This window comes from Leuciscus leuciscus (assembly GCF_965113295.1).
Source record: "Leuciscus leuciscus genome assembly, chromosome: 6".
NCBI lineage: Eukaryota > Metazoa > Chordata > Actinopteri > Cypriniformes > Leuciscidae > Leuciscus > Leuciscus leuciscus.
In genome coordinates, this window is record NC_138730.1 from 35,048,076 (window position 1) to 35,068,912 (window position 20,837).

A 20,837-nucleotide genomic window follows, 5' to 3' on the forward strand; every position below is an offset into this window, starting at 1 on the left:
CAAATTGCAAGCATGACCTCACTAGAAAGCAAACTTGGTGAGCACTTGAAAAATTAAGCTAATGGCACAACTCTAACAGTTAGTCTGTGTTTTGACTGTGTATTGGTCTGTCTCAAAATCTAGCGAACTGCCTACGGTGCATTTGTAAGCATCATAGTCTGAAGTCTTATTTATCAATAAAATTATATAAAAACTACAATGAAGACCAAAGTTTTATTGTTTTATGATTAACATAAAAAGCAGAAGACAACCATAACAATCACAATATACAACCACATGTACACTCTCATGACTCATATTCTGCTCCAAAACATAATTCTGCTGTCTTTTAAGATAATTAAGAATCTTAGATTAAGCCAAATTATAAGACAACACTGTATATATCCTTTAAGGAATCTAACGTAATGAATTCTTTTGACGAATAAAAACTTACCAATAAAACTTTGAAACCCGTTTTCAAAAGTTTGCGTTTACAGGGCCCCAAAATGCCGCTGTTGTGTAAATGAATGGCCAAAATGCATAAATAGTTTTCTGTGTCGTGGAAACACCCATTAAAAGTGAAATATTAAAAAAGCACATCAGAAAATTACTAAAACTTAAATTAATAAGAAATCTGAAAATCTACAAATAAAAGCTAGTTATAAATATTGATATATACTATAATAGTATATAAATAATATTAAAATAACACTGACATAAAGTTGCTTCCTGTATAAAGCACTCTAAATCTCCCACTTAAAGGAGAACTCCGGTCAATTTTAACATTGACATCATTTTTTTGTAAATTTGGAGTGCTGTCAGTACAGAGAACAACGACAAAAATCGGTGTTGCCTACACCGTGTTATCCTCTTTTTAAAATTTGCACCCTGTTGACTTCAATGGGGCAAGTTTTAAACCTGCTTTTAGCCTCTTAACATCCTTGATGTGTCATTACAAGTGCAAATAAATACAGGTATGTACGCTGGCTGAATTAACTTCATTTTTATTCATATCTTTCACATCTACTGCAGTCAGATTCACCGCGTTCACTCTGAGGAATCACTCACATGGCTGGGCACTTGTAATGACACATCAAGGATGTTAAGAGGCTAAAAGCAGTTTTAAAACTTGCCCCATTGAAGTCAACAGGGTGCAAATTTAAAAAAGAGGATAACACGGTGTAGGCAACAGCGATTTTGGTCGTTGTTCTCTGTACTGACAGGACTCAAAATTTACAAAAAAATTTGCTCAATGTTAAAATTGACCGGAGTTCTCCTTTAATAGGTGCCATGAAGCTTAGGATGTTCCCTTAAAAGTCAGCTGCCTATTTACCTCACTTAGTTCTGAAATAGACCGTATGTCTGGTGCATAAAGCACACAGATGCATTAGACCAAATAACGCAGCAATCAGCAAAAGCCCGCTGGCACTGGCAGAGAAGGCCTGTACAATATTAGACACAATAAATGAAGCAGCAAACCTGTACAAAACCCATACAAGCTGTCAAGCGCTTACCACCTTGACATTTAGTGGCATTCACCGTGACAAATGGCTTACGCATTAAATCTTTGAAATAGAGGTATTTCTAACCACACAAGTAGAGCTCTGTAGATGCAGCTGCTATCTGTGACCTTGCCATAGTAATGCACCTGGTTTGACAGTTTACGACAAATGCATACATTGAATACAAGTCTATTTATAGAAAGTGATGATGCCCGCAGGTTAGGGAAGGGAAGCTTCAAGAAGGCCATGTTGTATTAACATGTACTGTATGTCTGATTTGATTATAAGTGGTCAATTGAGCCGCTTAAACCTGGTATGCACTTTGCCATCAGATGTTGTGACTGCATCTATGACATACTAAGTCAGTGTGTCACTGCATGTTAAAAATACAGTGCAAAACGTGTACTTATTGTTAAAGCCAGAGAGCAAGCAAAGTCTAAAGTGCTTGTTTTGGCACGGTGGTGGGAGGTCCTTTACTGCTGTCCGGGATGCATCAGGACCCATTAGAGTTTACATTACAAATGTGAACATTTTGGACCCTGTGGACCCTCGTGATCTGATCACCTCAGACGGATTTAAAAACCAGATGTTAAAAGTCTGGGGAAGTATCCAGGAAACTGCGCTGAAACACAGAGTTCTGACATAAAACAGGACAGCGCGTTTATACGCGAGTATGTGTTTCTGGGGGAGGTGAAGAACACAAGGAGTATCTGACCGTGTGAGCCATTAAGTTTTTGAAGAGGATAATATGCTGCTTCATATTTGGGTCCCCATGTAGAAATAACACAAAGACGTGAAACTCAAGACACTCTGCACCAGCATATACCCAAGAATAAATAAATATGTCGGGACATACTGAGCAAGATGTAGGCAAGATTACATGAAGGGGACATATCAACAAGTCAAGTCCTCCTGATGCACACAATCCGCTCAGGAGAGGAACAGGCAAGACAGTCTGGGCCGAATTTACTAAATTGCACTACTTCGGCATTTTACCGAAGTGTCTTATTTACAAAGTAATCTGCTTTATTGTGAGAACTGCACATTGCTTTAAGTTCATATCCAATTTGCATAATTCATCTGTGCTAAAACAAAGCAAATAGCATGTCAATAAATATATCCTGTTAATGGTGGGTGCAAAATGAATTCTTCCCTCTGAAATGAAGACTTTCAATACTTAAAGGTTAAATGTCTCACTTTCACACACACACACAGCTGTAGGGTAGAGCAACACTTCAGTACTGCAACAAAGCAGCACTCCTTTAAAGTTTATCATACCGTAGAAAAAAAAAACCTCTCCAAAGAGAATGCAAAGTGAGAACACTGCATGCAGGGAAATAAATGCCATGTGTCTTGGCTGAGAGCTACAGCCCACAGATATTCCTTCCTTATTCCTCTCATATCCTCTTTTCATCTGTTCTCTCCTCAGCTCAAACCAAAAAGATTTTTCCCTCCTAAAGATGTGAGTCATTCAAATCTGATTCAAACTCAGATGCCATCGCTCGTCCGCCAGGCCTCTGTTTACAGTTCACTTCAGTCTTTGTCTTTCACGTGGTGTGCAGATCCTCCTCTAGGGTACATTTAAATAAGTATTGTGAGGCAAGTGACTATAAAGAAACAGGAAAGTGAATAGAGGAACAAAACACCATAAAAACAAAGCCACGTTTTCTTACATCTAGACAGCGTGACCGATAGCTAATCATTTACCAGCTACTAGTGAGAAAACATTCTCATAGAGCGGAAATATGTGCTAAATTAATCCTGAAAACACAACACAGTTGTAAAACACAACTATAACCTAGTTGATTACACTTACGGTTCTTGGGAATAGTTATTGCACACAAATATGTGGTTGCAAGCTGTTACTTCTAGTTCCTTTATGCCAATGACTTCAACGGTAACGCACAATTACATGCAGACAAACAGATGTAAAAGAGGTTGCATCTCTACATGTGCACAAATAATGTGATTGTTTCTAACAATCAGAGTAAGGACTTGCAGTAAGATGTTAACATGACATGAGCAAACCTCTTCACTCCCGTTTACATGCAATTCTCATTATTCTGATCATTTGAAAGAACTGTGGTTATTTTATTATTCATACACCCCAATGTACAGCATAAATAATGATCTCACATAGAGTGTTTTACTGGCCACTGTTTTAATCTACTCGCGTCAAATGCAAAACACATTTCTATGGACGTATTGGATTTTTCCGGTTACTCCCCTAAATATGTTTACATTTATTTTTATGTATTTGACCATCAACATACTCGTGCAACGTTGTTAACATGAACTCATTTTCTTCACCACCCCAAAAATGTGATGCGTTCTTTACCGCTGTTTTTACGAATATGTGCATGACGACATCATCAGTGTAAGTCACAAGCACATGTGCACTTTGGTCAGAGTGGAATACATGCGAATATAGTGTTTACATACTTGCGTATTGCGATTATAATCAGAAAGTATTTGATCTAAGTATTGCATTTAAATTTTGATTTTTTGGGGGGTACTGTACATTTCTCATGAATATTGTATTACTTGGCTATACTTGATCTAAAACTCTAAAACCACATTTTTCAATTTTCAATCATTGTTCATGTAGTTTTAGGACATTAGATTAATTTAGAGACATGGAATATTGCACTTTTAAAAATTCAGTTGTCACACCACAGGGTGCTGGACTATTTAACAAAGCGCTAAAGCGCAAAGGTTAAAACAGGTTTAAGGAACTGCAAAATAAAGGTGATTAAAATATAGAAAAACGTAAAAACAAAACAAAATGGTGCTCAGCTACAACACCTAAAATGTACGCTTACCCTTATACACAAAAAAAAACTAACCTAAAATTGTGTATCATATAATATCATTAATTAACAATTAAAATACTATTATTACACGCCTAAATTTGGAAAAGTATGGGACTGTCATAGCGATCTATTAATAATAAGCGAGTAAAACAACAGTCTGCTCTAGTATAGGACAGAGTACAATGGCAACCTGTCATGTTTTTAACATCATTTAATATTTACACCTAAATGTAATATATTGAATTTATTATTACTTTTACTGAATGTGCTAGAAGTGAAGGTAAAATATTCTCACAGTGAGATTTCACACACTGGACCTTGTTAAAGAAACATGAGCAAAATGAATTCCTGCGTAAATCCTTCACAAATCCATTCTTACATAATCAATTGAATGCCACAGCAATTTGCACAAAAAAAGTCTTATTCATCATGACACAGCAGCAGAACAAAAAATAAGCTACAGTGCTTATTTTGTTTGACTGGAGAGAGAAGTAGTTTCAGTCACGTTTTGGCACATTACTAACTCGTGGCCTTGATATCAGCCATGTGACTTTATAACCAAAACAACCACTTCACTTTCAGTCACTTGTTAAAAACAGCGCTCAGTTTTTCCTGCTTTGTATGACACTGTAATAATAATGGTTAGTACAACATTTCTTTAGTTTATATCATGTCTTTATAGCTTTATAATTATAGCTTAGAGTGGAAACAATAAACTCTACTGCCAAGGGTGAGAGGAACTAAAAAAAGCTTATCTGTAATCATGAAACGAGAAGTGGGAGGAGAATTATGATCACTCCCTTCTCATGTAAATGACCAGATCAGCGATAACCTGAACATACGGTTTGCGACTATCTGTCAGTCAGATGGGCTTGGACTGCATTACACGTGTACTGAAAAACACTGGAAAACAGGATTAATGGACAACGCGAATGTGAACAATAATGGTAAGACTGTTGGGTCTGGACAATTTTGCAATATATATATATTTTCTATTTTATATAATAATACAAATATTTAACTCAAATTAAGTAGTATTTGTGCCATTCGATTTTTGCACAGCCAGTCTATACGTAATGTAAATATATATATATATTTTTTTACATTACAGACTGGCTTTGCAAAACTCTAATGGCACAAATACTAAATTTGAGTTAACTATTTTTTATTAAGTAGTTGCAAACCAGTATAAACTGAAAATGCAGTTAAAAACAGAAGATCAAGTTAAAATAGTTTACACAGGATTTGTCAAGCTGTCATGTTTTTTAAATTTAACATGCACTAAAAAAAATTATTTTTTTACCCTTGTTTTGTGAGAGTCTGCTTTTTAACATTGAATTTTTATTTTTTTATTTTTTTCTCTTTAAAATCTAATTTGCCGTCCAACAAATGTCTTCTAACAGGCCCTGGTCATGGTGCCCCACCTCTGAGGCTGCTAATCGTGGGGCAGAAGCGGACCGGAAGGAGTTCAGTGGGCAACACACTCCTGGGTAAGGATGCATTCGACACATGGGGTGGAGCGGCCAGCGCAGTAGCACACAGAGAATCAGAAGGCCGACAACTGATGGTCGTGGATGCCAGTGGATGGGGCACAAACGAGAAGCTCGTCCCTAAACAGGAGAAACTGGAGCTGTTTAATGCCTTATCGCTGTGTGAGCCCGGACCACACGTTGTGCTCCTTGTAATTCCCTTACTGAACTTCAGCCACTCCGAGAAAGCAGTCATACAGAAACACATGGAGATCCTCACAGAGGGCGTGTGGCGCCACACCATGGTTGTGTTCACGCTGGGCGACCGTCTGCGAGACTGCAGCATGCAGGACTACATCCAGACGTCCGGGAAGGATCTCCAATGGCTGCTGGAGAAGTGCAGGTATAGGTACCACGTTCTTAACAACAGGAACCCCCAGGACAGACAGCAGGTCTCTGGTCTGCTGGACCGTGCGGAAGACATACTGATGGAGAACGGGGGATGGCACTTCTCCCTACACATGTACTGCAGGCTGGAGGAGGAATGGAGCAGAAGGGAGAGGGAAATGAAAGAGAGGATACTAGAGATGCAAGATAGAGGGGGAAAAAACAATCGAGGGCTGGATGTAGTTCCACATCACAGTCGACAAGGTGGTCTGCATGTGAACGATACTCTAATGAAATTAGTTTACCATGGCTAACTGCTGCCAAACAATGTTACACGACATTACTATTGTTTCGCGATTAACTCAGAGTGAACCCTAGATGTGCTTCATGAATGTATATGTCTTCAGTTGTGCAACTGCTACCATTTCATTTCATTTTCTTCTCATTTTATTTTATGTTACCATTTGATCAAGTTTTTCCCCATTTTTAAACAGCTTTTTGATTTCATTTGACCTTTTTTGAAGTTCATTTTAAGTGTTCCTGTGGTGTGGCAAATTAATTATTAAAAATACAAATATTCATTTAATATATCGGTAACACTTTACAATAAGGTTTCATATGTTAGCATTAGTTAACTACATTAGTTAACGTGAACTAACAATGAACAATACTTTTACAGCTTGTATTGAATCTCTTTTGAACTTTTTAAGATAAAAAAATTGTGCTGTGAACTAACATGAACATTTTTATTAACAAATATGACCAAAGATTAATAAATGATGTAAGAATATATTGCCTTTTTAGTTCAATTTAGTTAATTCATTAACTAATGTAAAAAAAAAACTTAGTGTATAGTGTATAGTAGTGTTATGATAATATATATGAATGTTCATAAAAGTTATATAATAATGATCAACACCACCATCATCATTAATATTTTACCAAAATGACTTCATGTCAACTACCCACATTTTCACTTAAACATTGTTATTTAAAACTTAATGTGAGTCAGTGTGGTTAAATTAAAAGATACTATTGTAAATATTTACTTTTTTAAGATTTTAAGTTAAGGGTTATATAATATCAATAAGGAAATTGTAAGGCAGGGCAAACTCAGACGATATTTTACAACATCTTACATAATGCGATGAGGGGCAATCATAGAATACCGAGGAGCAAAATCCTGTCTTACCTGACTCCTATTTCTTCCAATGATATTTAAAGACGATTGTGAATAAATGTGAATATGTTAAACAAAGTGTCAGAGTGTTTGGTACTATTTGCTTGTTATATCGTGGCACAAAACACTTTCATTTCCTTTTACTTATCTATTCATATTTTTGGCTTTTCGCTTGGATTCTACAGGACAGTATAAAGAAGGATAGAGATAAGAAAGATATAAAATACAGAGATTTTGATGATGAGCACGACTGCTAACACGTGTCGTGAGGACGTGGACATCGTGATTCATTCATTTCATTGATTAATTTTAACCCATCGTGTCTCTTATCTAGTCTATATTACTCTCTCCATGTATGCACTCATATCTCTCACGTTTACCCCTCTTCATATCATCACATCCATAAATTTTCCCACCCCTCCTGTATGAGTGACTGATGGCCATGTCATCACAGCGCTGAACCCCGAGCAGTCGCTTTAATTGATATGCGATTTGCACGTCATCTTAATCTGAGGAGGTGAGTTCCTTTAATGTGCTACTCAGGATGAGGCATTTCATTTAACAGATCAAAGCCGGAGAGCCAGCGGAACCTTAGAGGCCCTACTTTCAAAGCGAAATTCTCTCTCGGCGTCACACGGTGTCAAACATTATCTTGTTGCGGTTGGGTAAACAAGCCTGAGTGGAATGATGAGAGAGACATCATCGAGCGACAGTCATCGCCTGTCTCTCAAACACACAAAGACAGACACGTACCCCACCGCCACAGATTCACTGATCCACATTTACATATGCTGATAGTTGCTAATTTATGTGTGCAAATGTAATGCTCCCGCTGGCAAGCATGTTGTACAGTAGAGAGACGTGCTATCAGAGAAGTGTCTCTCTGGACGGGCTGTCTTCATTTCAGGGCTCTCTTACAGACACTGCCCATTAAAGCGGGTGATCTACTGACCCCTTTTCCACCCGCACCTCCAACCACCAGAACCAGTTACCAGTTACCAGTTATGTAACGGAGCCAGAATTGCAGAGATAGATTCTCTCTCACACACACTCTTTCTAACATAGTGAGGACTTTCCATTGACTTTTATTGTTTTATACTAGCAAATTATTTTCTATGCCCTAACCCTAAACCTCATACAAAACCTTTAGAATTTTAAGATTTTAAATAAAAAACAATTTAGTATTATTATTAGGCCAGTGTATATTATGTAAATTAGTACTTTTATTCAGCAAGGATGCATTAAGATCAAAAGTGTCAGTCTTTTATAAGTTTATATAAGGTTTCTATTTCAAATAAGTGCTGTCATTTTGAACCTTCTATACATCAAAGAATTCAGTTTTTTGTGATTTCCACAAAAATATTAAACAGCATGACTGTTTTCGACATTGATAATAATAATAAATGTTTCTTGAGCTCTAAATCAGTACATTATAATAATTTATAAAGGATCATATGACACTGCAACAAATTTGCTGCAAGGTCTCTCAGCTTGATCAGCTGAAAGGTGATTCAACCCCTTTAAATAATAGACTGTAAAAAAAGATGGACGACGCCCCTTCGCTCTCTTCCATTGATGAGAACTGAAGCCGCCAGTGTCCCGATATGGCGCTGACATATTGGAACTTGAGTCTGCGCAGTAGCGATCTCGGGACCAGACCTGCGCAGTAGTGAGCAGGAAGTAAAGCCGCGGAATCAACGCTCCGCCCTCACTCTCGCAGAATGCACTCAGGGAGAGTGGATTCTGCACACTTTTTTAAAAATTGATTGCAGTACGACAAGAGGCTTGTTAAAATAAAGTAAATACAATCTCCTCAGTCCTCCGAAGATCACGAAAAAAATGTCCGTTGGTGCTTCAGTGACTACTTCGCTCAGAGAACCTGTCAATCACAGCTGTCAATCATGACGTTACACCACCGCATCACGTAACTACTAAAAACCAACTTATTTTTGAAACAGACACTTGAACTTACATCAGCGTGATAAAAAACGACAGCAAACGAAAGAAACCACCTTTGGAAAAAAGATATTTGAAGTGTAATTTAATTGTTTAGTTGGTCTCACGTCCCGTTGAATAACACGGGGAGGCGGGACTTATGACCTATACTAGGACCAGTCACCGGGGGGCGATCGAGACGTTTTGGCTTCACTTTTCAGGGCTTGTGCGGCACGCTTGCTTTAAATCTATCAAAATGTTCAGTCTGGCAAGAGTGAGAGATCAGCTACGATCAGCAAACCAGCTTAGGCTGGTCTTTTTCAGAAAGGCAGTCAAACTTTACTAAGAGCTCTGTAGATAAATAACGACATTGCATAAGTAGGTGACGGTAGATAGATAATGAAGCCATCATTAGAATAAACCATCTCTCAGCATTTGAACCTTTGCCATAGCCCACCATGGCACCTGCTCTGCTCAAGAGCACTTTCCAGTTGGCAGCATTTATCACACTGTGGTCCAGCTAACCAACAGGTTCAGTTCAGGAATGACTATGAGGTTTTTTTGTGCAATTGACAATACAGGTAAATTGCAGTTACTATGGCTTGTACATATGCAAAGCAAACAGAAATCAAGCGTATAGCGTTAGTTCTGGCAGGTCACGTTAGTCAAGCTCGCATCAGCTGACTCTCAGCTGATCCACGTCTACCTATAGGAATACAATGCCTATCACTGCATCCATAAGCTCCTTCAGTATTCAGTAACCCCCTGAGGGGGGTTATCGCCACTCTCCCTGCTCTTATCCATGCTGGACTGCATGTATGCGCAGGGAGTTCTTGCCCAGAACAGAACCATACCGCCAATCCAAACTGTTTGCTAATTGTCAATCATCTTTGACGATAGTGGTCCTGACAGAAAGTGTACATGATATACAAAGAGGTATGGAGGAATGCATGATGGTTGTACAGAGAAGCTCCCATGGATTTTAGATCATATAGCACAAGAGGACTGAGGAGGCAGAGAGAGAATCGATAGATCAGAGCAAAAATAAAGGCAGTGAGAGAGAGAGAGAGAGAGAGAGAGAGAGAGAGAGAGAGATCGGCGCACACTGTTAAAGTGACCTGGTGGAACAAAATTGGACTTTAAAACATTCCTTACAAGTTAAAACTGATATTGCATTTATAAATTTTTTTGTGTAAAATAACATCTATTCTGAGAGGGGGTGGGGGAGAGGCGGGGGGTGGGGGGCTGTGCGCTCTAATTCTAGAAAGCATTTGTGAAATTTTTTTTGCATACAGCCCTGAGTGTGAGTCATCAATCTTAAGGCAAATTACACTTGTATAAATATGCATATAAATATACATCCATAAAAAGTAAAAAATATTTACATATCTCACAAATCTCATGCAATGTTGCTTCTCAGGTAAATTTTTCATGTTTAAAGGACTTTTAGATGTTTTAACTAGAAAAAACAGCTGAATTAAAAACTCATTAAGAATTCATTGTTGCAGTTTAAGGGTCAGATTTACTAAACAGGGCAAATTATCAGAAAGTGCATTCCCCAAAAAAGTGCTGATGGGAGTGGAAAGTTGAAAAGTGAAAGACTGGGCGCAATCTACTGATGACATGCAAATTAAAGAACACAGACGCAGCCGGATCATTTCCATAATGACCAACGCAATCTACCAAGAGCAGCACAAATTAGCGTCTGGTTTAAGACATGCTTTATTTGGCCGGTAAATAATGGCGCAAATACCAGTAAATTGACTAGTGTAAACCTTAGTAAATCACCTTGCATGATTCACTTAAATACTCTCCTCCCATTTTGCGTTCTAAAGGGAGACTCCTACAAATGCATGTGCAATAAGGTCACCGGCAAAAATAACCCTGTCCACACCTGTTCAGTGCTTATTCTTCACTGCGTATCTTCAGTAAATCCTGACAGTAGTTTTTTTTAATGCCAAAAAAGGGTTTGCACTGGTGCATGGGTGAGGATAGCCATTAGAATATATATTTATATGCACACACATGACCTCATCCTCAAAAAAATGACTAAAAACTGGGGAGAAAATCCCCAATGTTTGCTTTTATGCCAAGTCACCACCACTCGACATCCAGTGTAAAATCAGGGTCTTGAAACACAACATGCTCTTAAAGTTTGCCACAAACACATATATAGGGAAACATACTGTGAACACAATGTAAGTCAAGACCTGTATTTTAAGTGGATAACAATGTTTAATATAATCCAAACGTCTACTTGTCTGTGGTCACCCCGTTCTCTCATTTGTGTGGTTAGATTTGCTGTTGGATAAGTGTAAGGATGAGAAACAGCCAAATCTGATGAGCTGGAGTCAGTGAGGAACCAGCAGACGGGCTTATTAACAGAGCCCACTGCCACCACAGCTCAATCAATGAAAATACTGTCTCTCTTTATTTTGTCTTCCCTCACTCTCTTTGTCTCTGTCAGCGACTGAATGATGTCTGTTTCCACGGAAACTCCTTCAGGCAATTAGGTGTGCAAATATCACAGAGCGGTGCAGAAAGGACAAAACGTGCAAGAATCAAAGAGTCAAACGTGGATCCGTTCCACTAGCTGGCGGGGCTGATTTTGGCATTACCTTGTTACAACGTCTATGCTGAGATTAGCGATCACAATCTCAAAAGCCAGAGTTTATAAAACTATAAGTCTATATAAACAATAGCATGTGATTGATAAGGTTATTGTGACCTTTTGTAGGTGTGATAAATAGTTACTCTGTCATTTTTGGGGTTTGATCCAGAAGTGTGCATGAATAACGTTTGACGTAACAGTGCAGCCGTCAAACTATTCAGCTTGATAAAAGACCCAGCAACTATAAGCTAAACAAACAGCTTCCGTCTACCCTTTGTTTTTCAAGAAAATAAGCCTTCAAGGAGATTACCCAAGATGCTTAGTAAGCCAATGTTGGAGTTTTTGTGTGTGCACACAGGCGCAAAGTCCCACAAACTGCATGGTCAGCAATCGTGAAGGTAAGTCTCATTTCGACATATTACGAGTCTGAGGTACTGAGCCAACCTTGGGTGCCCTAACATGCAGGGATGTCTGAGTAATGATATGCTTTAATAACACATATTCATATCTGTCATACCAGAATATTTCCAGGGCAGAAAAAAAAAACACATCAAGTACCTACGTTGGGCAGCTTGCCAACTTGGACTGTGAAAAAACAAAACACTCAACAGTTTCCAAACGTCTTCTCTCATTGCATTACGGAGGCATTCTGTGCATGTGCTTAACCTCCTCTTGACTTCACTGTGTGTGTGTGTGTGTGTGTGTGTGTGTGTGTGTGTGTGTGTTGTACTGTAAGGATGAATGTAACAGCTGTGGGTGAGGCTGCGGCCTTATGGCGTTAGCTGAAACTTGATCTAGCAAACTAATCCTCTAATGACTGGCTCTCAATTAACACAGAGCCAAGCTGTTTGTCCTGAAAAGAGAAAAGACCACTTCTCTGTCCTCTCTCTACCTCTTTATCCATCTGTTTGTTCCCTCCCTACTTATGCCAGGTGCTCTTCATCCACTCCCAGTACCAGATGGAATTGTGGATAGATGTTTACAGCAATGTCTATAAATGACATAACATTTTCCTATTGGAACTAACTAACTAACTAACTAACAAACAAACAAACAAACATATTTTGACATCAATTTACCTTCTAAGAGTCTTGAAGTCTTAGAACTAACTTATTAACTGATACTAACTAAATGATACTGACAGTCATTTACGTTACATAACTTTTCCCTATTGTTCCTATATGGGCATATTTTTCTAATCATATACAAACACAGTGTGTCGTTCATTTATGTAAAATACTTAAATCAATGAAGTGAAAGAAATTCCCCATATCAACAAAATAAAAAAAAATAAAAAAAATACAATTATTTTTGTTTTGTAAGTTATAGTATTAATGCTGGCTGCTATTCCTGGTATTGGTATTTCTTGAAGTACATTTGAGTACCATGTAAATTCCAGGGTACCGAATGAGATAGTGAACATAATAACCATTCAGTACCATGGTGTATATCATTGTACAATGGTATCTGATAGTACTATGGCACCATATTACTTTTAAGGGAATAGATAGCATATCTGTCAGCTACAGTTCACTATACTGTGTCTACAGAGGCTTTGAACCCATAACTAGATAAGCCTAAAAAAGTCCTATTATGAAATGTTAGATAGTAGATAAAACGGGAGAAATTATATGTTGGATAAGAGATAAAAAGAGAAAAATTATTCAGGATGCCCCCACATAATAAATATCTGGGGTATTTTTGGCACTTGTTTTGTCTTGTCCCCATTTTACAGGCGTTTATAATGTAGGATCCACACTGCATCCGTTAGCTCAGTTTATATGTGACAGCAAGTGGCCCCACCTCTCCTGCTGACTGACAGATGCTGATGGACCAATTAAAAGGCATGACAGCATTGCTTTAACTCCCTTATCCAAATGCTAATTTCCCACAAGCTTCTGGATTAACACACAAAATCTGAGGCAGCTGCTGTCATCTGCCGAATAGAGACAGAAGAGGAGAATAAACACACATGCAAACACAGTCTGGGCTTCATCCCAATATTCATATTAACCATCCTAAACAATAATCAAGATTAGACATAATGTTGTGTCCTGAGTCATTGACTGTTGAATATAGCACGTCAAACATGCCTGTGAATTCATTAATGATTTTTGGGCAAATATTGATGATTTTTATTTTCTGGTGAACATCTTGACTATGCTGGTCCAGCAGCTAGACCAGCACTGACAAAACCAGTCTGGACCAGCATGAACCAGGATTAAGCTGTTTTTTTTTTTTTTTTTTGCAGGGTATTACAGCTTTCCTCTGTAAAAACGTTTAGTGTAGGTGTCTTAAGAGACTTCAACATCAAAGGGAAGAATATAATACAGCTTAGCAAACAGCTTAGGTCTTAAGGAACAGATGTGGCCTAAACAGCCCTGCTGAGTCACACTCTCTCCACACACACACACACACACACACACTCAAGAGAGGCTGAGAGAACGGTAATCTCTCTGATAAGATGCAGACGACCCTGCCGATTTATTAGGCAAGTTTGCCACCGGCTAGCGACACCATACAGCGTTAACCTACTGACCCATATAGCAGCCCTCTCCACCCCGTCTCCAACCCGTCTCACACAGACAGTGAGACACAATTGTGTCCTAGTACAGAAAAATGGACAGCACAATTCATTGAAATAAAATTAACTTTGCAATATTTAAACCTCAAAAGGTATAGCTGAATAAAAAAAAATTCTTTTTTGTTTTATTATAAAGACACATTTTGATATTATATATTATAATACAAATGCCTTTATAATAAAATTAAAAATATATTGTTGTGAACAATAATAATTCGTATTTTATCATTGTTATATTATATTATATAGTAGAATAACTGACAAAAAATAGATCTTAATCCACTTTTTATATATTATATTATATTATATTATATTTTATTATATTATATTATATTATATAGTAGTAGAACTGACAAAAAGAGATCTTAATCCACCTTTTTACCAATATAATATAATATAATATAATTATACAAATTATTATTATTATGTTAATAATAATAATATCGATTTGTATTTTATATTATATTATTAGAAGTAAAATAACTAACAAAAAAAACTAATCCAAAAACTAATCCAAAATAAATCAGCTAAATCCAGCCCTATAAGACACATTATCAGACAAGTACACACACATACACACATAGAAAAAGAGTGGCTGCCTGGAACATTTATACATGGGCAAGAAGATACGAGGAGACAATAGGACACTGTGTACGTCTCAGGCAGTGTGTTTACATGACAGTCAGCCTGTGTCTCTTTCCTTGTTCATCTCGATCTCAGACCAACAGTAATTATCTATGTAGCACTCGTTCTAGATTCTCTGTATACCTGCCCTCTTCTCGTCCTCTCTGTCTCTCTCTCTCTCTGATGCTGAGACTAAAGGACTGTGCTATTGGAGTGGGAATATGGATCAGACGCTATTGTGTGATGAATCATAGCTAGATCTAATTGGTGTTTTAATCCCTGACAATACAGGGCAGAGTGACAGCAGCCTTCTGTCAGTCAGAGAGTGAGCGAAAGAGAGAGAAAGCACAGATAGAGGGTCTCCGCCATCTCTCAATTATATCTACTCTGTGTTCCGCATTCACATTAGGGCGGCACATGTCAATTTCCCGCTCACTTCTTTGTTGAACACTGGCAATTAGTGGAAGTTTACATGCAGTCAAAAGGTTCTCTGTTCATCTTCCTCATTATGTATTGCATAAATGTGCTGCAGACAAGCTGGCTGACCTCATAATTGCAAGAAACACAGACATAGCATTGAATGATGCAGCATGTAATATCGCAAACAGTGTCACTGTCTAGCCCCTGTCCTGTCACAACTGGAGAAGCTCGAGTGGAATGCCAGGCGTCCACATGCCACTGTGGAGGGAGCGCTGGGATGTGTGTCTTTTGAGAATGTGCAAAATAAATATTTTGATAAGCGAATAGTCTAGGTGGTCTAAACTAAGTCTAAGTGATTTAAACAAAGCCGTGAATAATTAGGCTGGTATGCTGGTATTATTTTGAGGTATGCATGCCATGCACACAGGATGGGTTCTTCCAGTTCAAAAACAACATGACAGAGCAAACAGAATGAGCCCATCCTGACACATTCAGCATGTGCACTAGTGAGCGGTGGTGAGTCTTGATCAGGGCCTGCCTGCTGCTTTTCATTTGCAGTGCGATGAATCATAGCGGCAGTGATAAACACTATTCTACTGCCGTGCAGATAACTTCTCGGGGTGTTGTCACTCACACACACACGGTATGCAGAAGAACAGACAGACGTGGGCTCCACCGAGACAGAGAAGCATCTTACTTTCAGTCTTCTCGCTTTCTCTCACACAAAAACCTGCACACGCCTGTTCACAATTTGTACACACACCCATAATCCTCCACAAATAACTTTCTTTCCTACACTTTCACACTGTCTGGGTTCTTGTTTTCACACATTCGATGATTTCAGAGTTCCTCTCGAACACAAATAGGCTATTCTCACTAAGCTAGTGAGTTGCCTTCTATGCAGTTTTTGGGAATCACAGACATGAGCCGCTTTTCCACCGTGAAGCCAACGGTTCTAAGAACGCTAAGGAATGGTTCCAGTTGTATTTACACTTGAGCTTGGTTCGTATCATGTATCATGAGTAAAATGATCCCATGATGGGAACCCGTAAAAGGTTCTATTTATGAAGCGCCTGACCAAACCCTTTAAGGTAGGAACCTTTTCTTCTAAGAGTGTAGGTTTTGAGATGCTATGCCTAATTGCCTATTGTGCCCAACATGCTACTGGTGCAGACTACTCGATCATGAAACACTATGATCCTATAATGCTCAAATATGCTGTCCAATTAGGCAGCTCAATAGATTTTGAAACACTTTTTATGATTTAAAAAAATCATGTCTAAGTAGGCAGCTGTAGACTTGGAATTAAGCCTTTTCCCCATTAGTATTTGATTCACAGGGCCGGACACCAGTTATCTTGCCAAGAAAAATCTTTATTCTTATATGTCAGGAGAGAAACTCCTGAGATGTTGTTATATTCATGCCAGGTCTATGCGTTTCCGTGTTTCTCCTCCCCCACCCCATAATTCCTCTATTTCTCCTTCCTCTCACCCCTTCATCTCTCAGTTTCTCTGCGGTGGTACAGTAAGATTTAGTACAAAATACATTATGAAATTTTTATGAAAATGAATAAAGAAAAATAATACAAAAAAAATTACATTAAACAGTATTTTTTAGTCTTCAGCAGCTCACTAGGTATTGAGGACATCTGTATCTTTCTTGTGTTTATTTTATCTCTCACTCCAACAATGGACACTTTAAACTCATAAGTATCTCATAGACCTATTTACCACAGAGGAGTCTGATTCAGTCAGACAGCTCTGAGTGCGTGTAATGAAACTATTGCTATTGTCCGCTGAGATGTGTAATAACTCAGTTTTGGAAGCCTGCTTGCATATATATTAAAATTAAGCCTGGGGTTTAGACTGTGCTGCACATATCTTAAAAATGTCACAGCTTACATTTTTCTGACCTCATATTCCTTACTGCATTCATTACCCATGATTCTCTCTCTCTCTCTCTCTCTCTCTCTCTCTCTCTCTCTCTCTCAACCTAATTGTCGCTCTCAATCTCTTACAAACCAAGGAAAGGTTCTTAGCCCCCTGCATGCAACTTAGAACGTGCGATACAACTAAAGCGTGTATATACACTCACAATCCTCAGCACAAATCTTAACATTACTTTGGAAAGCATGAGCTTTCAAGAGCAGCCCTGCGATTCGGTCCAAAGTTGGCTTTGCCAAACACCTCTCGAGATTCATAGAATTCTCTCTCTCTCTTTCAAGCATTAAACGTTGCTTCGCTCATTTCATACAATTTTCCAGCAAATAAAGACATGCTTAATAGAAGCTTTGAAAAGATTTCAAACGGACTTAGGGCCACTTACTGAGTTGCTCTTTCCATCTGAAAGGGAGAAAGAGGGCTCTTTCAACTTCAGAGAGGGGGCTTTGAGAGCGTCCCACACTGCTCTCTGTCCCCTGATACGGAAACACGCCAGGGAGGAGAAGACTATGTTGAGAGACACCGAGGCTAAAGCAAACTAATCCATATAAACAGGGCTGAAATACACTGATAGGATTCTGCTTATAGGGTTACTGGGTTGCTTATTAAAATATTACTTTATCAAGTACAATGACAGGTTTTATAAAGGGATATCATGCTTTTATTCCTCTTATTGGCAATTCAACCAATGGAGTGAAACGTCTACAGACAAAGAGTCTGTTAAGTGATTAAAAAGTGTTCTCAAATAATAACCGCAAATTGATATTCGTGCATGTACTTATTATTATCATAAATCATTTTAATTATTTATTAACATTGGTGCATTTTACCATACAGCTGTTGCTACTATAATAAAACAAGCTACTCAATGGTACTCAATACTATGGTAAAACAAGCCTCTTGATGTGCCTTAAGGCTTTATTTTATTTCGATTATCCAAAAACTAAACATTCTGTCAACATTTACCCACCTTCACGTCATTGCAATCTTATACTGCAATCATTGCGACTTACTTTCTTCTGTGAAACAAAAAGGGTTCAGTGTTTTGTACATACAATCGTCAATGGGGTCTAATATCATTTGGATGAAAATGTTCTTCAAAATATCTTATTTTGTGTCATACAGGTTCAGAACAACATGAGGGTGAGTAAATGATGACAGAAGTTTTGTGAACTATCCCTTTAAGTTAAAAATGGAACAATCCTCTGCAGGTATGGAACATGGAGTTTCTTTCATGGAGAAACATAGCTAGATCTAACAGATGACTCTCTGAATCTTTGTTCTAAGAAGTGAGGGGGGGGGGGGGGGGGGGGGGGGGTGAAACACCTCGAGGTTGTGCTATCAAATAAAGCTCAGAGGGTTACAAAAACATGCCTCTGGCTTTAAAATGATGTTTCACACAAAACTCTCTGGCACACACACACGCACAGTGTCTACCTGGCGTGTCTACCTGGCAGGAGTGGATTAGGAAAAAAGTGTTTCCAAAACACATGCTGATGATGGTTGAAGGAGAGTTTCAAGCCTTTACAAACACAGAGGCTCAGTGTTTAGCCTTGTGAATAGTGTGACAATTCTGAGGGCTTGAAACTAAAATATAATCACTTGCACAACACACACATGCTAACACTCAGTATGCACCCATATATGTACCAAATAAACACATTTTAAGTGAATATCAAAATGGGAGCCTTTCCTCATTAGTTAAGATAACTAACTATACATTTTTCAACCATCTTGCCTCCACTGCCATTGCGTGTTTCTCACATTAATAATGAATATATGCCTGCAACAATGCCCAAGCACCCTGAGGGATATCATGAGAGAAGAGCCAGACTCCATCTCTTTACATTGTGGTCTTGAACTAACAGGACAGGAGACAAGACACTGTATGTTGAAATACTAATAATCTGTGGATACTTTTCAAGCAGTGCTGACACAGAACACAGTGTTGCTGCAGCTGAACTAGTAAAGCATAAATAAGTAAAGTGATAAAATGTGTAGCTTGAATGGACATTAAGTTTGTTTGTAAAAAAGCCAACTGGGTACTCTCCTGAAAAAAAATGCATAAACCAGTCTGAGTTGGGTTGCTGATCTTCTAGCCTGGTCAAGCTGGTTAGTTGGCCAGGCTGGGAGACCGGCTAGACCAGGGGTGTCCAATGCTCCTGGAGGGCAACTATACTGAGTTTAGCTCCAATCCTTATTAAACATACTTGAACAAGATAAATTAGGTCTTCAGGATTACTAAAAAACTTCCAGGAAAGAGCACTGGCCAAGTTGGAGCAAGAAATCTGCAGGACACTGGCCCTCCAGGAGCAGGATTGGACACCCCTTGGCTAGACTAGCTGAATACCAGTTTGGCCAGGCTGGGTGACCAACAAACCAGCTTAGACCGGTTTAAGTTTTTTTGTTATTTTTTTAGCAGGGTAGATGTAATGCAAATAATAAGTTAGAACAACACCATAAGCTTATCCCTCTGGATAAATTTGTTGTTAATGCCTTGCTTAGGGGTAAAATGGTGATGGAATTGAACAAACAATCTTACAGTTCTTGAGCCTTAACCACTACACCACAACAACCCAATTCAAGCAGGTTTACCAGATCTCCAAGCAGAAACCTCATGTCAAGTAAGACTTTAAGTATCAAACAATTATTCAGGAATAACACACAACTCTGAAGAAAGTGTACACTTACGATCTAGGCCATTGATGTAGCGCATGGTGATCTCACAGTGGCCCCACACTGCACTGACAATGGGGTACAGCTTTTTGCCCTTAAGGCCTCTGAAGGCCACTCCGAGATACTGTCCATCAACCATGAAGCTCAGTGTGCCCTCATCCATGTCCAGCACCACCATCAAGGCATCCGGCAGTACAAAGGCCTCCTCTGGCTCCAGGAAACTTGGGTATGTTGGTGCAGAAGAACGCGGCCGGTTCTTACTGTTGTGGTAGAGCTTGTTACGTCCCAGGTCCCAGCCCCAGGACTCACTATCACTGCCAACTAAAGATGTGTAGCCCACTGAGTGCAACGGGGCGTCTGCCGTGGCCACGCCCACCACTGCGTGTGTGCCTCGTTGCCTAGCAGGCCAATGGATCCTCCATACATGGAGTCCTCGTGTGTATCCTACTCGTCCACGTATGCCATCGGTACTTTGAGCAACCGGGTGCCGATGGAAGGTGAGTTTGTCGTCGTCCTTAATGAAAATGTTAAGGGAGCGGTCATCCGAGTTCCAGGCATGTCGGAGCTGCTGCTCATTTGGAGCGGGAGGCATGTCCAGGAGTAGGTCCAGTCGGGCTGGCTTGAAGAAATCCGGCCCTCTCAGTTCCCTCCTCAGGGGCCTGAAGGACGGCTCCCCACGCGCATCTACGGATTTGATGCTCCCTGAGATCTTCTGGC

At 39.0% G+C, this 20,837-nt stretch overlaps 2 protein-coding genes across 2 annotated transcripts in view; one reads left to right on the forward strand and one right to left on the reverse strand.

Moving 5' to 3' along the window:
• Positions 1–20,831, reverse strand: part of spsb4a (splA/ryanodine receptor domain and SOCS box containing 4a) — a 31,308-nt gene extending 10,477 nt beyond the window's left edge. Inside the window, exon 1 of the mRNA XM_082173699.1 lies at positions 20,136–20,831. Within this exon, the coding sequence (XP_082029825.1) occupies positions 20,136–20,712 (577 nt within the window). The 5' untranslated portion in view covers positions 20,713–20,831. The remainder of the gene's footprint in view (positions 1–20,135) is intronic.
• Positions 1,234–12,477, forward strand: LOC309501516 (GTPase IMAP family member 4). Its single transcript, XM_082173683.1, has 2 exons — positions 1,234–5,241; positions 5,698–12,477. Exons 1-2 carry the CDS (start codon positions 5,214–5,216, stop codon positions 6,462–6,464), a joined length of 795 nt encoding a protein of 264 aa, XP_082029809.1. The 5' UTR covers positions 1,234–5,213; the 3' UTR covers positions 6,465–12,477.
• Positions 20,832–20,837: the final 6 nt, after the last annotated feature.

What these genes read in the sequence shown, in the direction of transcription:
- LOC309501516 (XM_082173683.1), top strand. Translation starts at nt 5,214, where the DNA reads ATGGACAACGCGAATGTGAACAATAATG. An exon ending in CGCGAATGTGAACAATAATG is followed by an intron (nt 5,242 to 5,697) that starts GTAAGACTGTTG and finishes GTCTTCTAACAG; the next exon opens with GCCCTGGTCATGGTGCCCCA.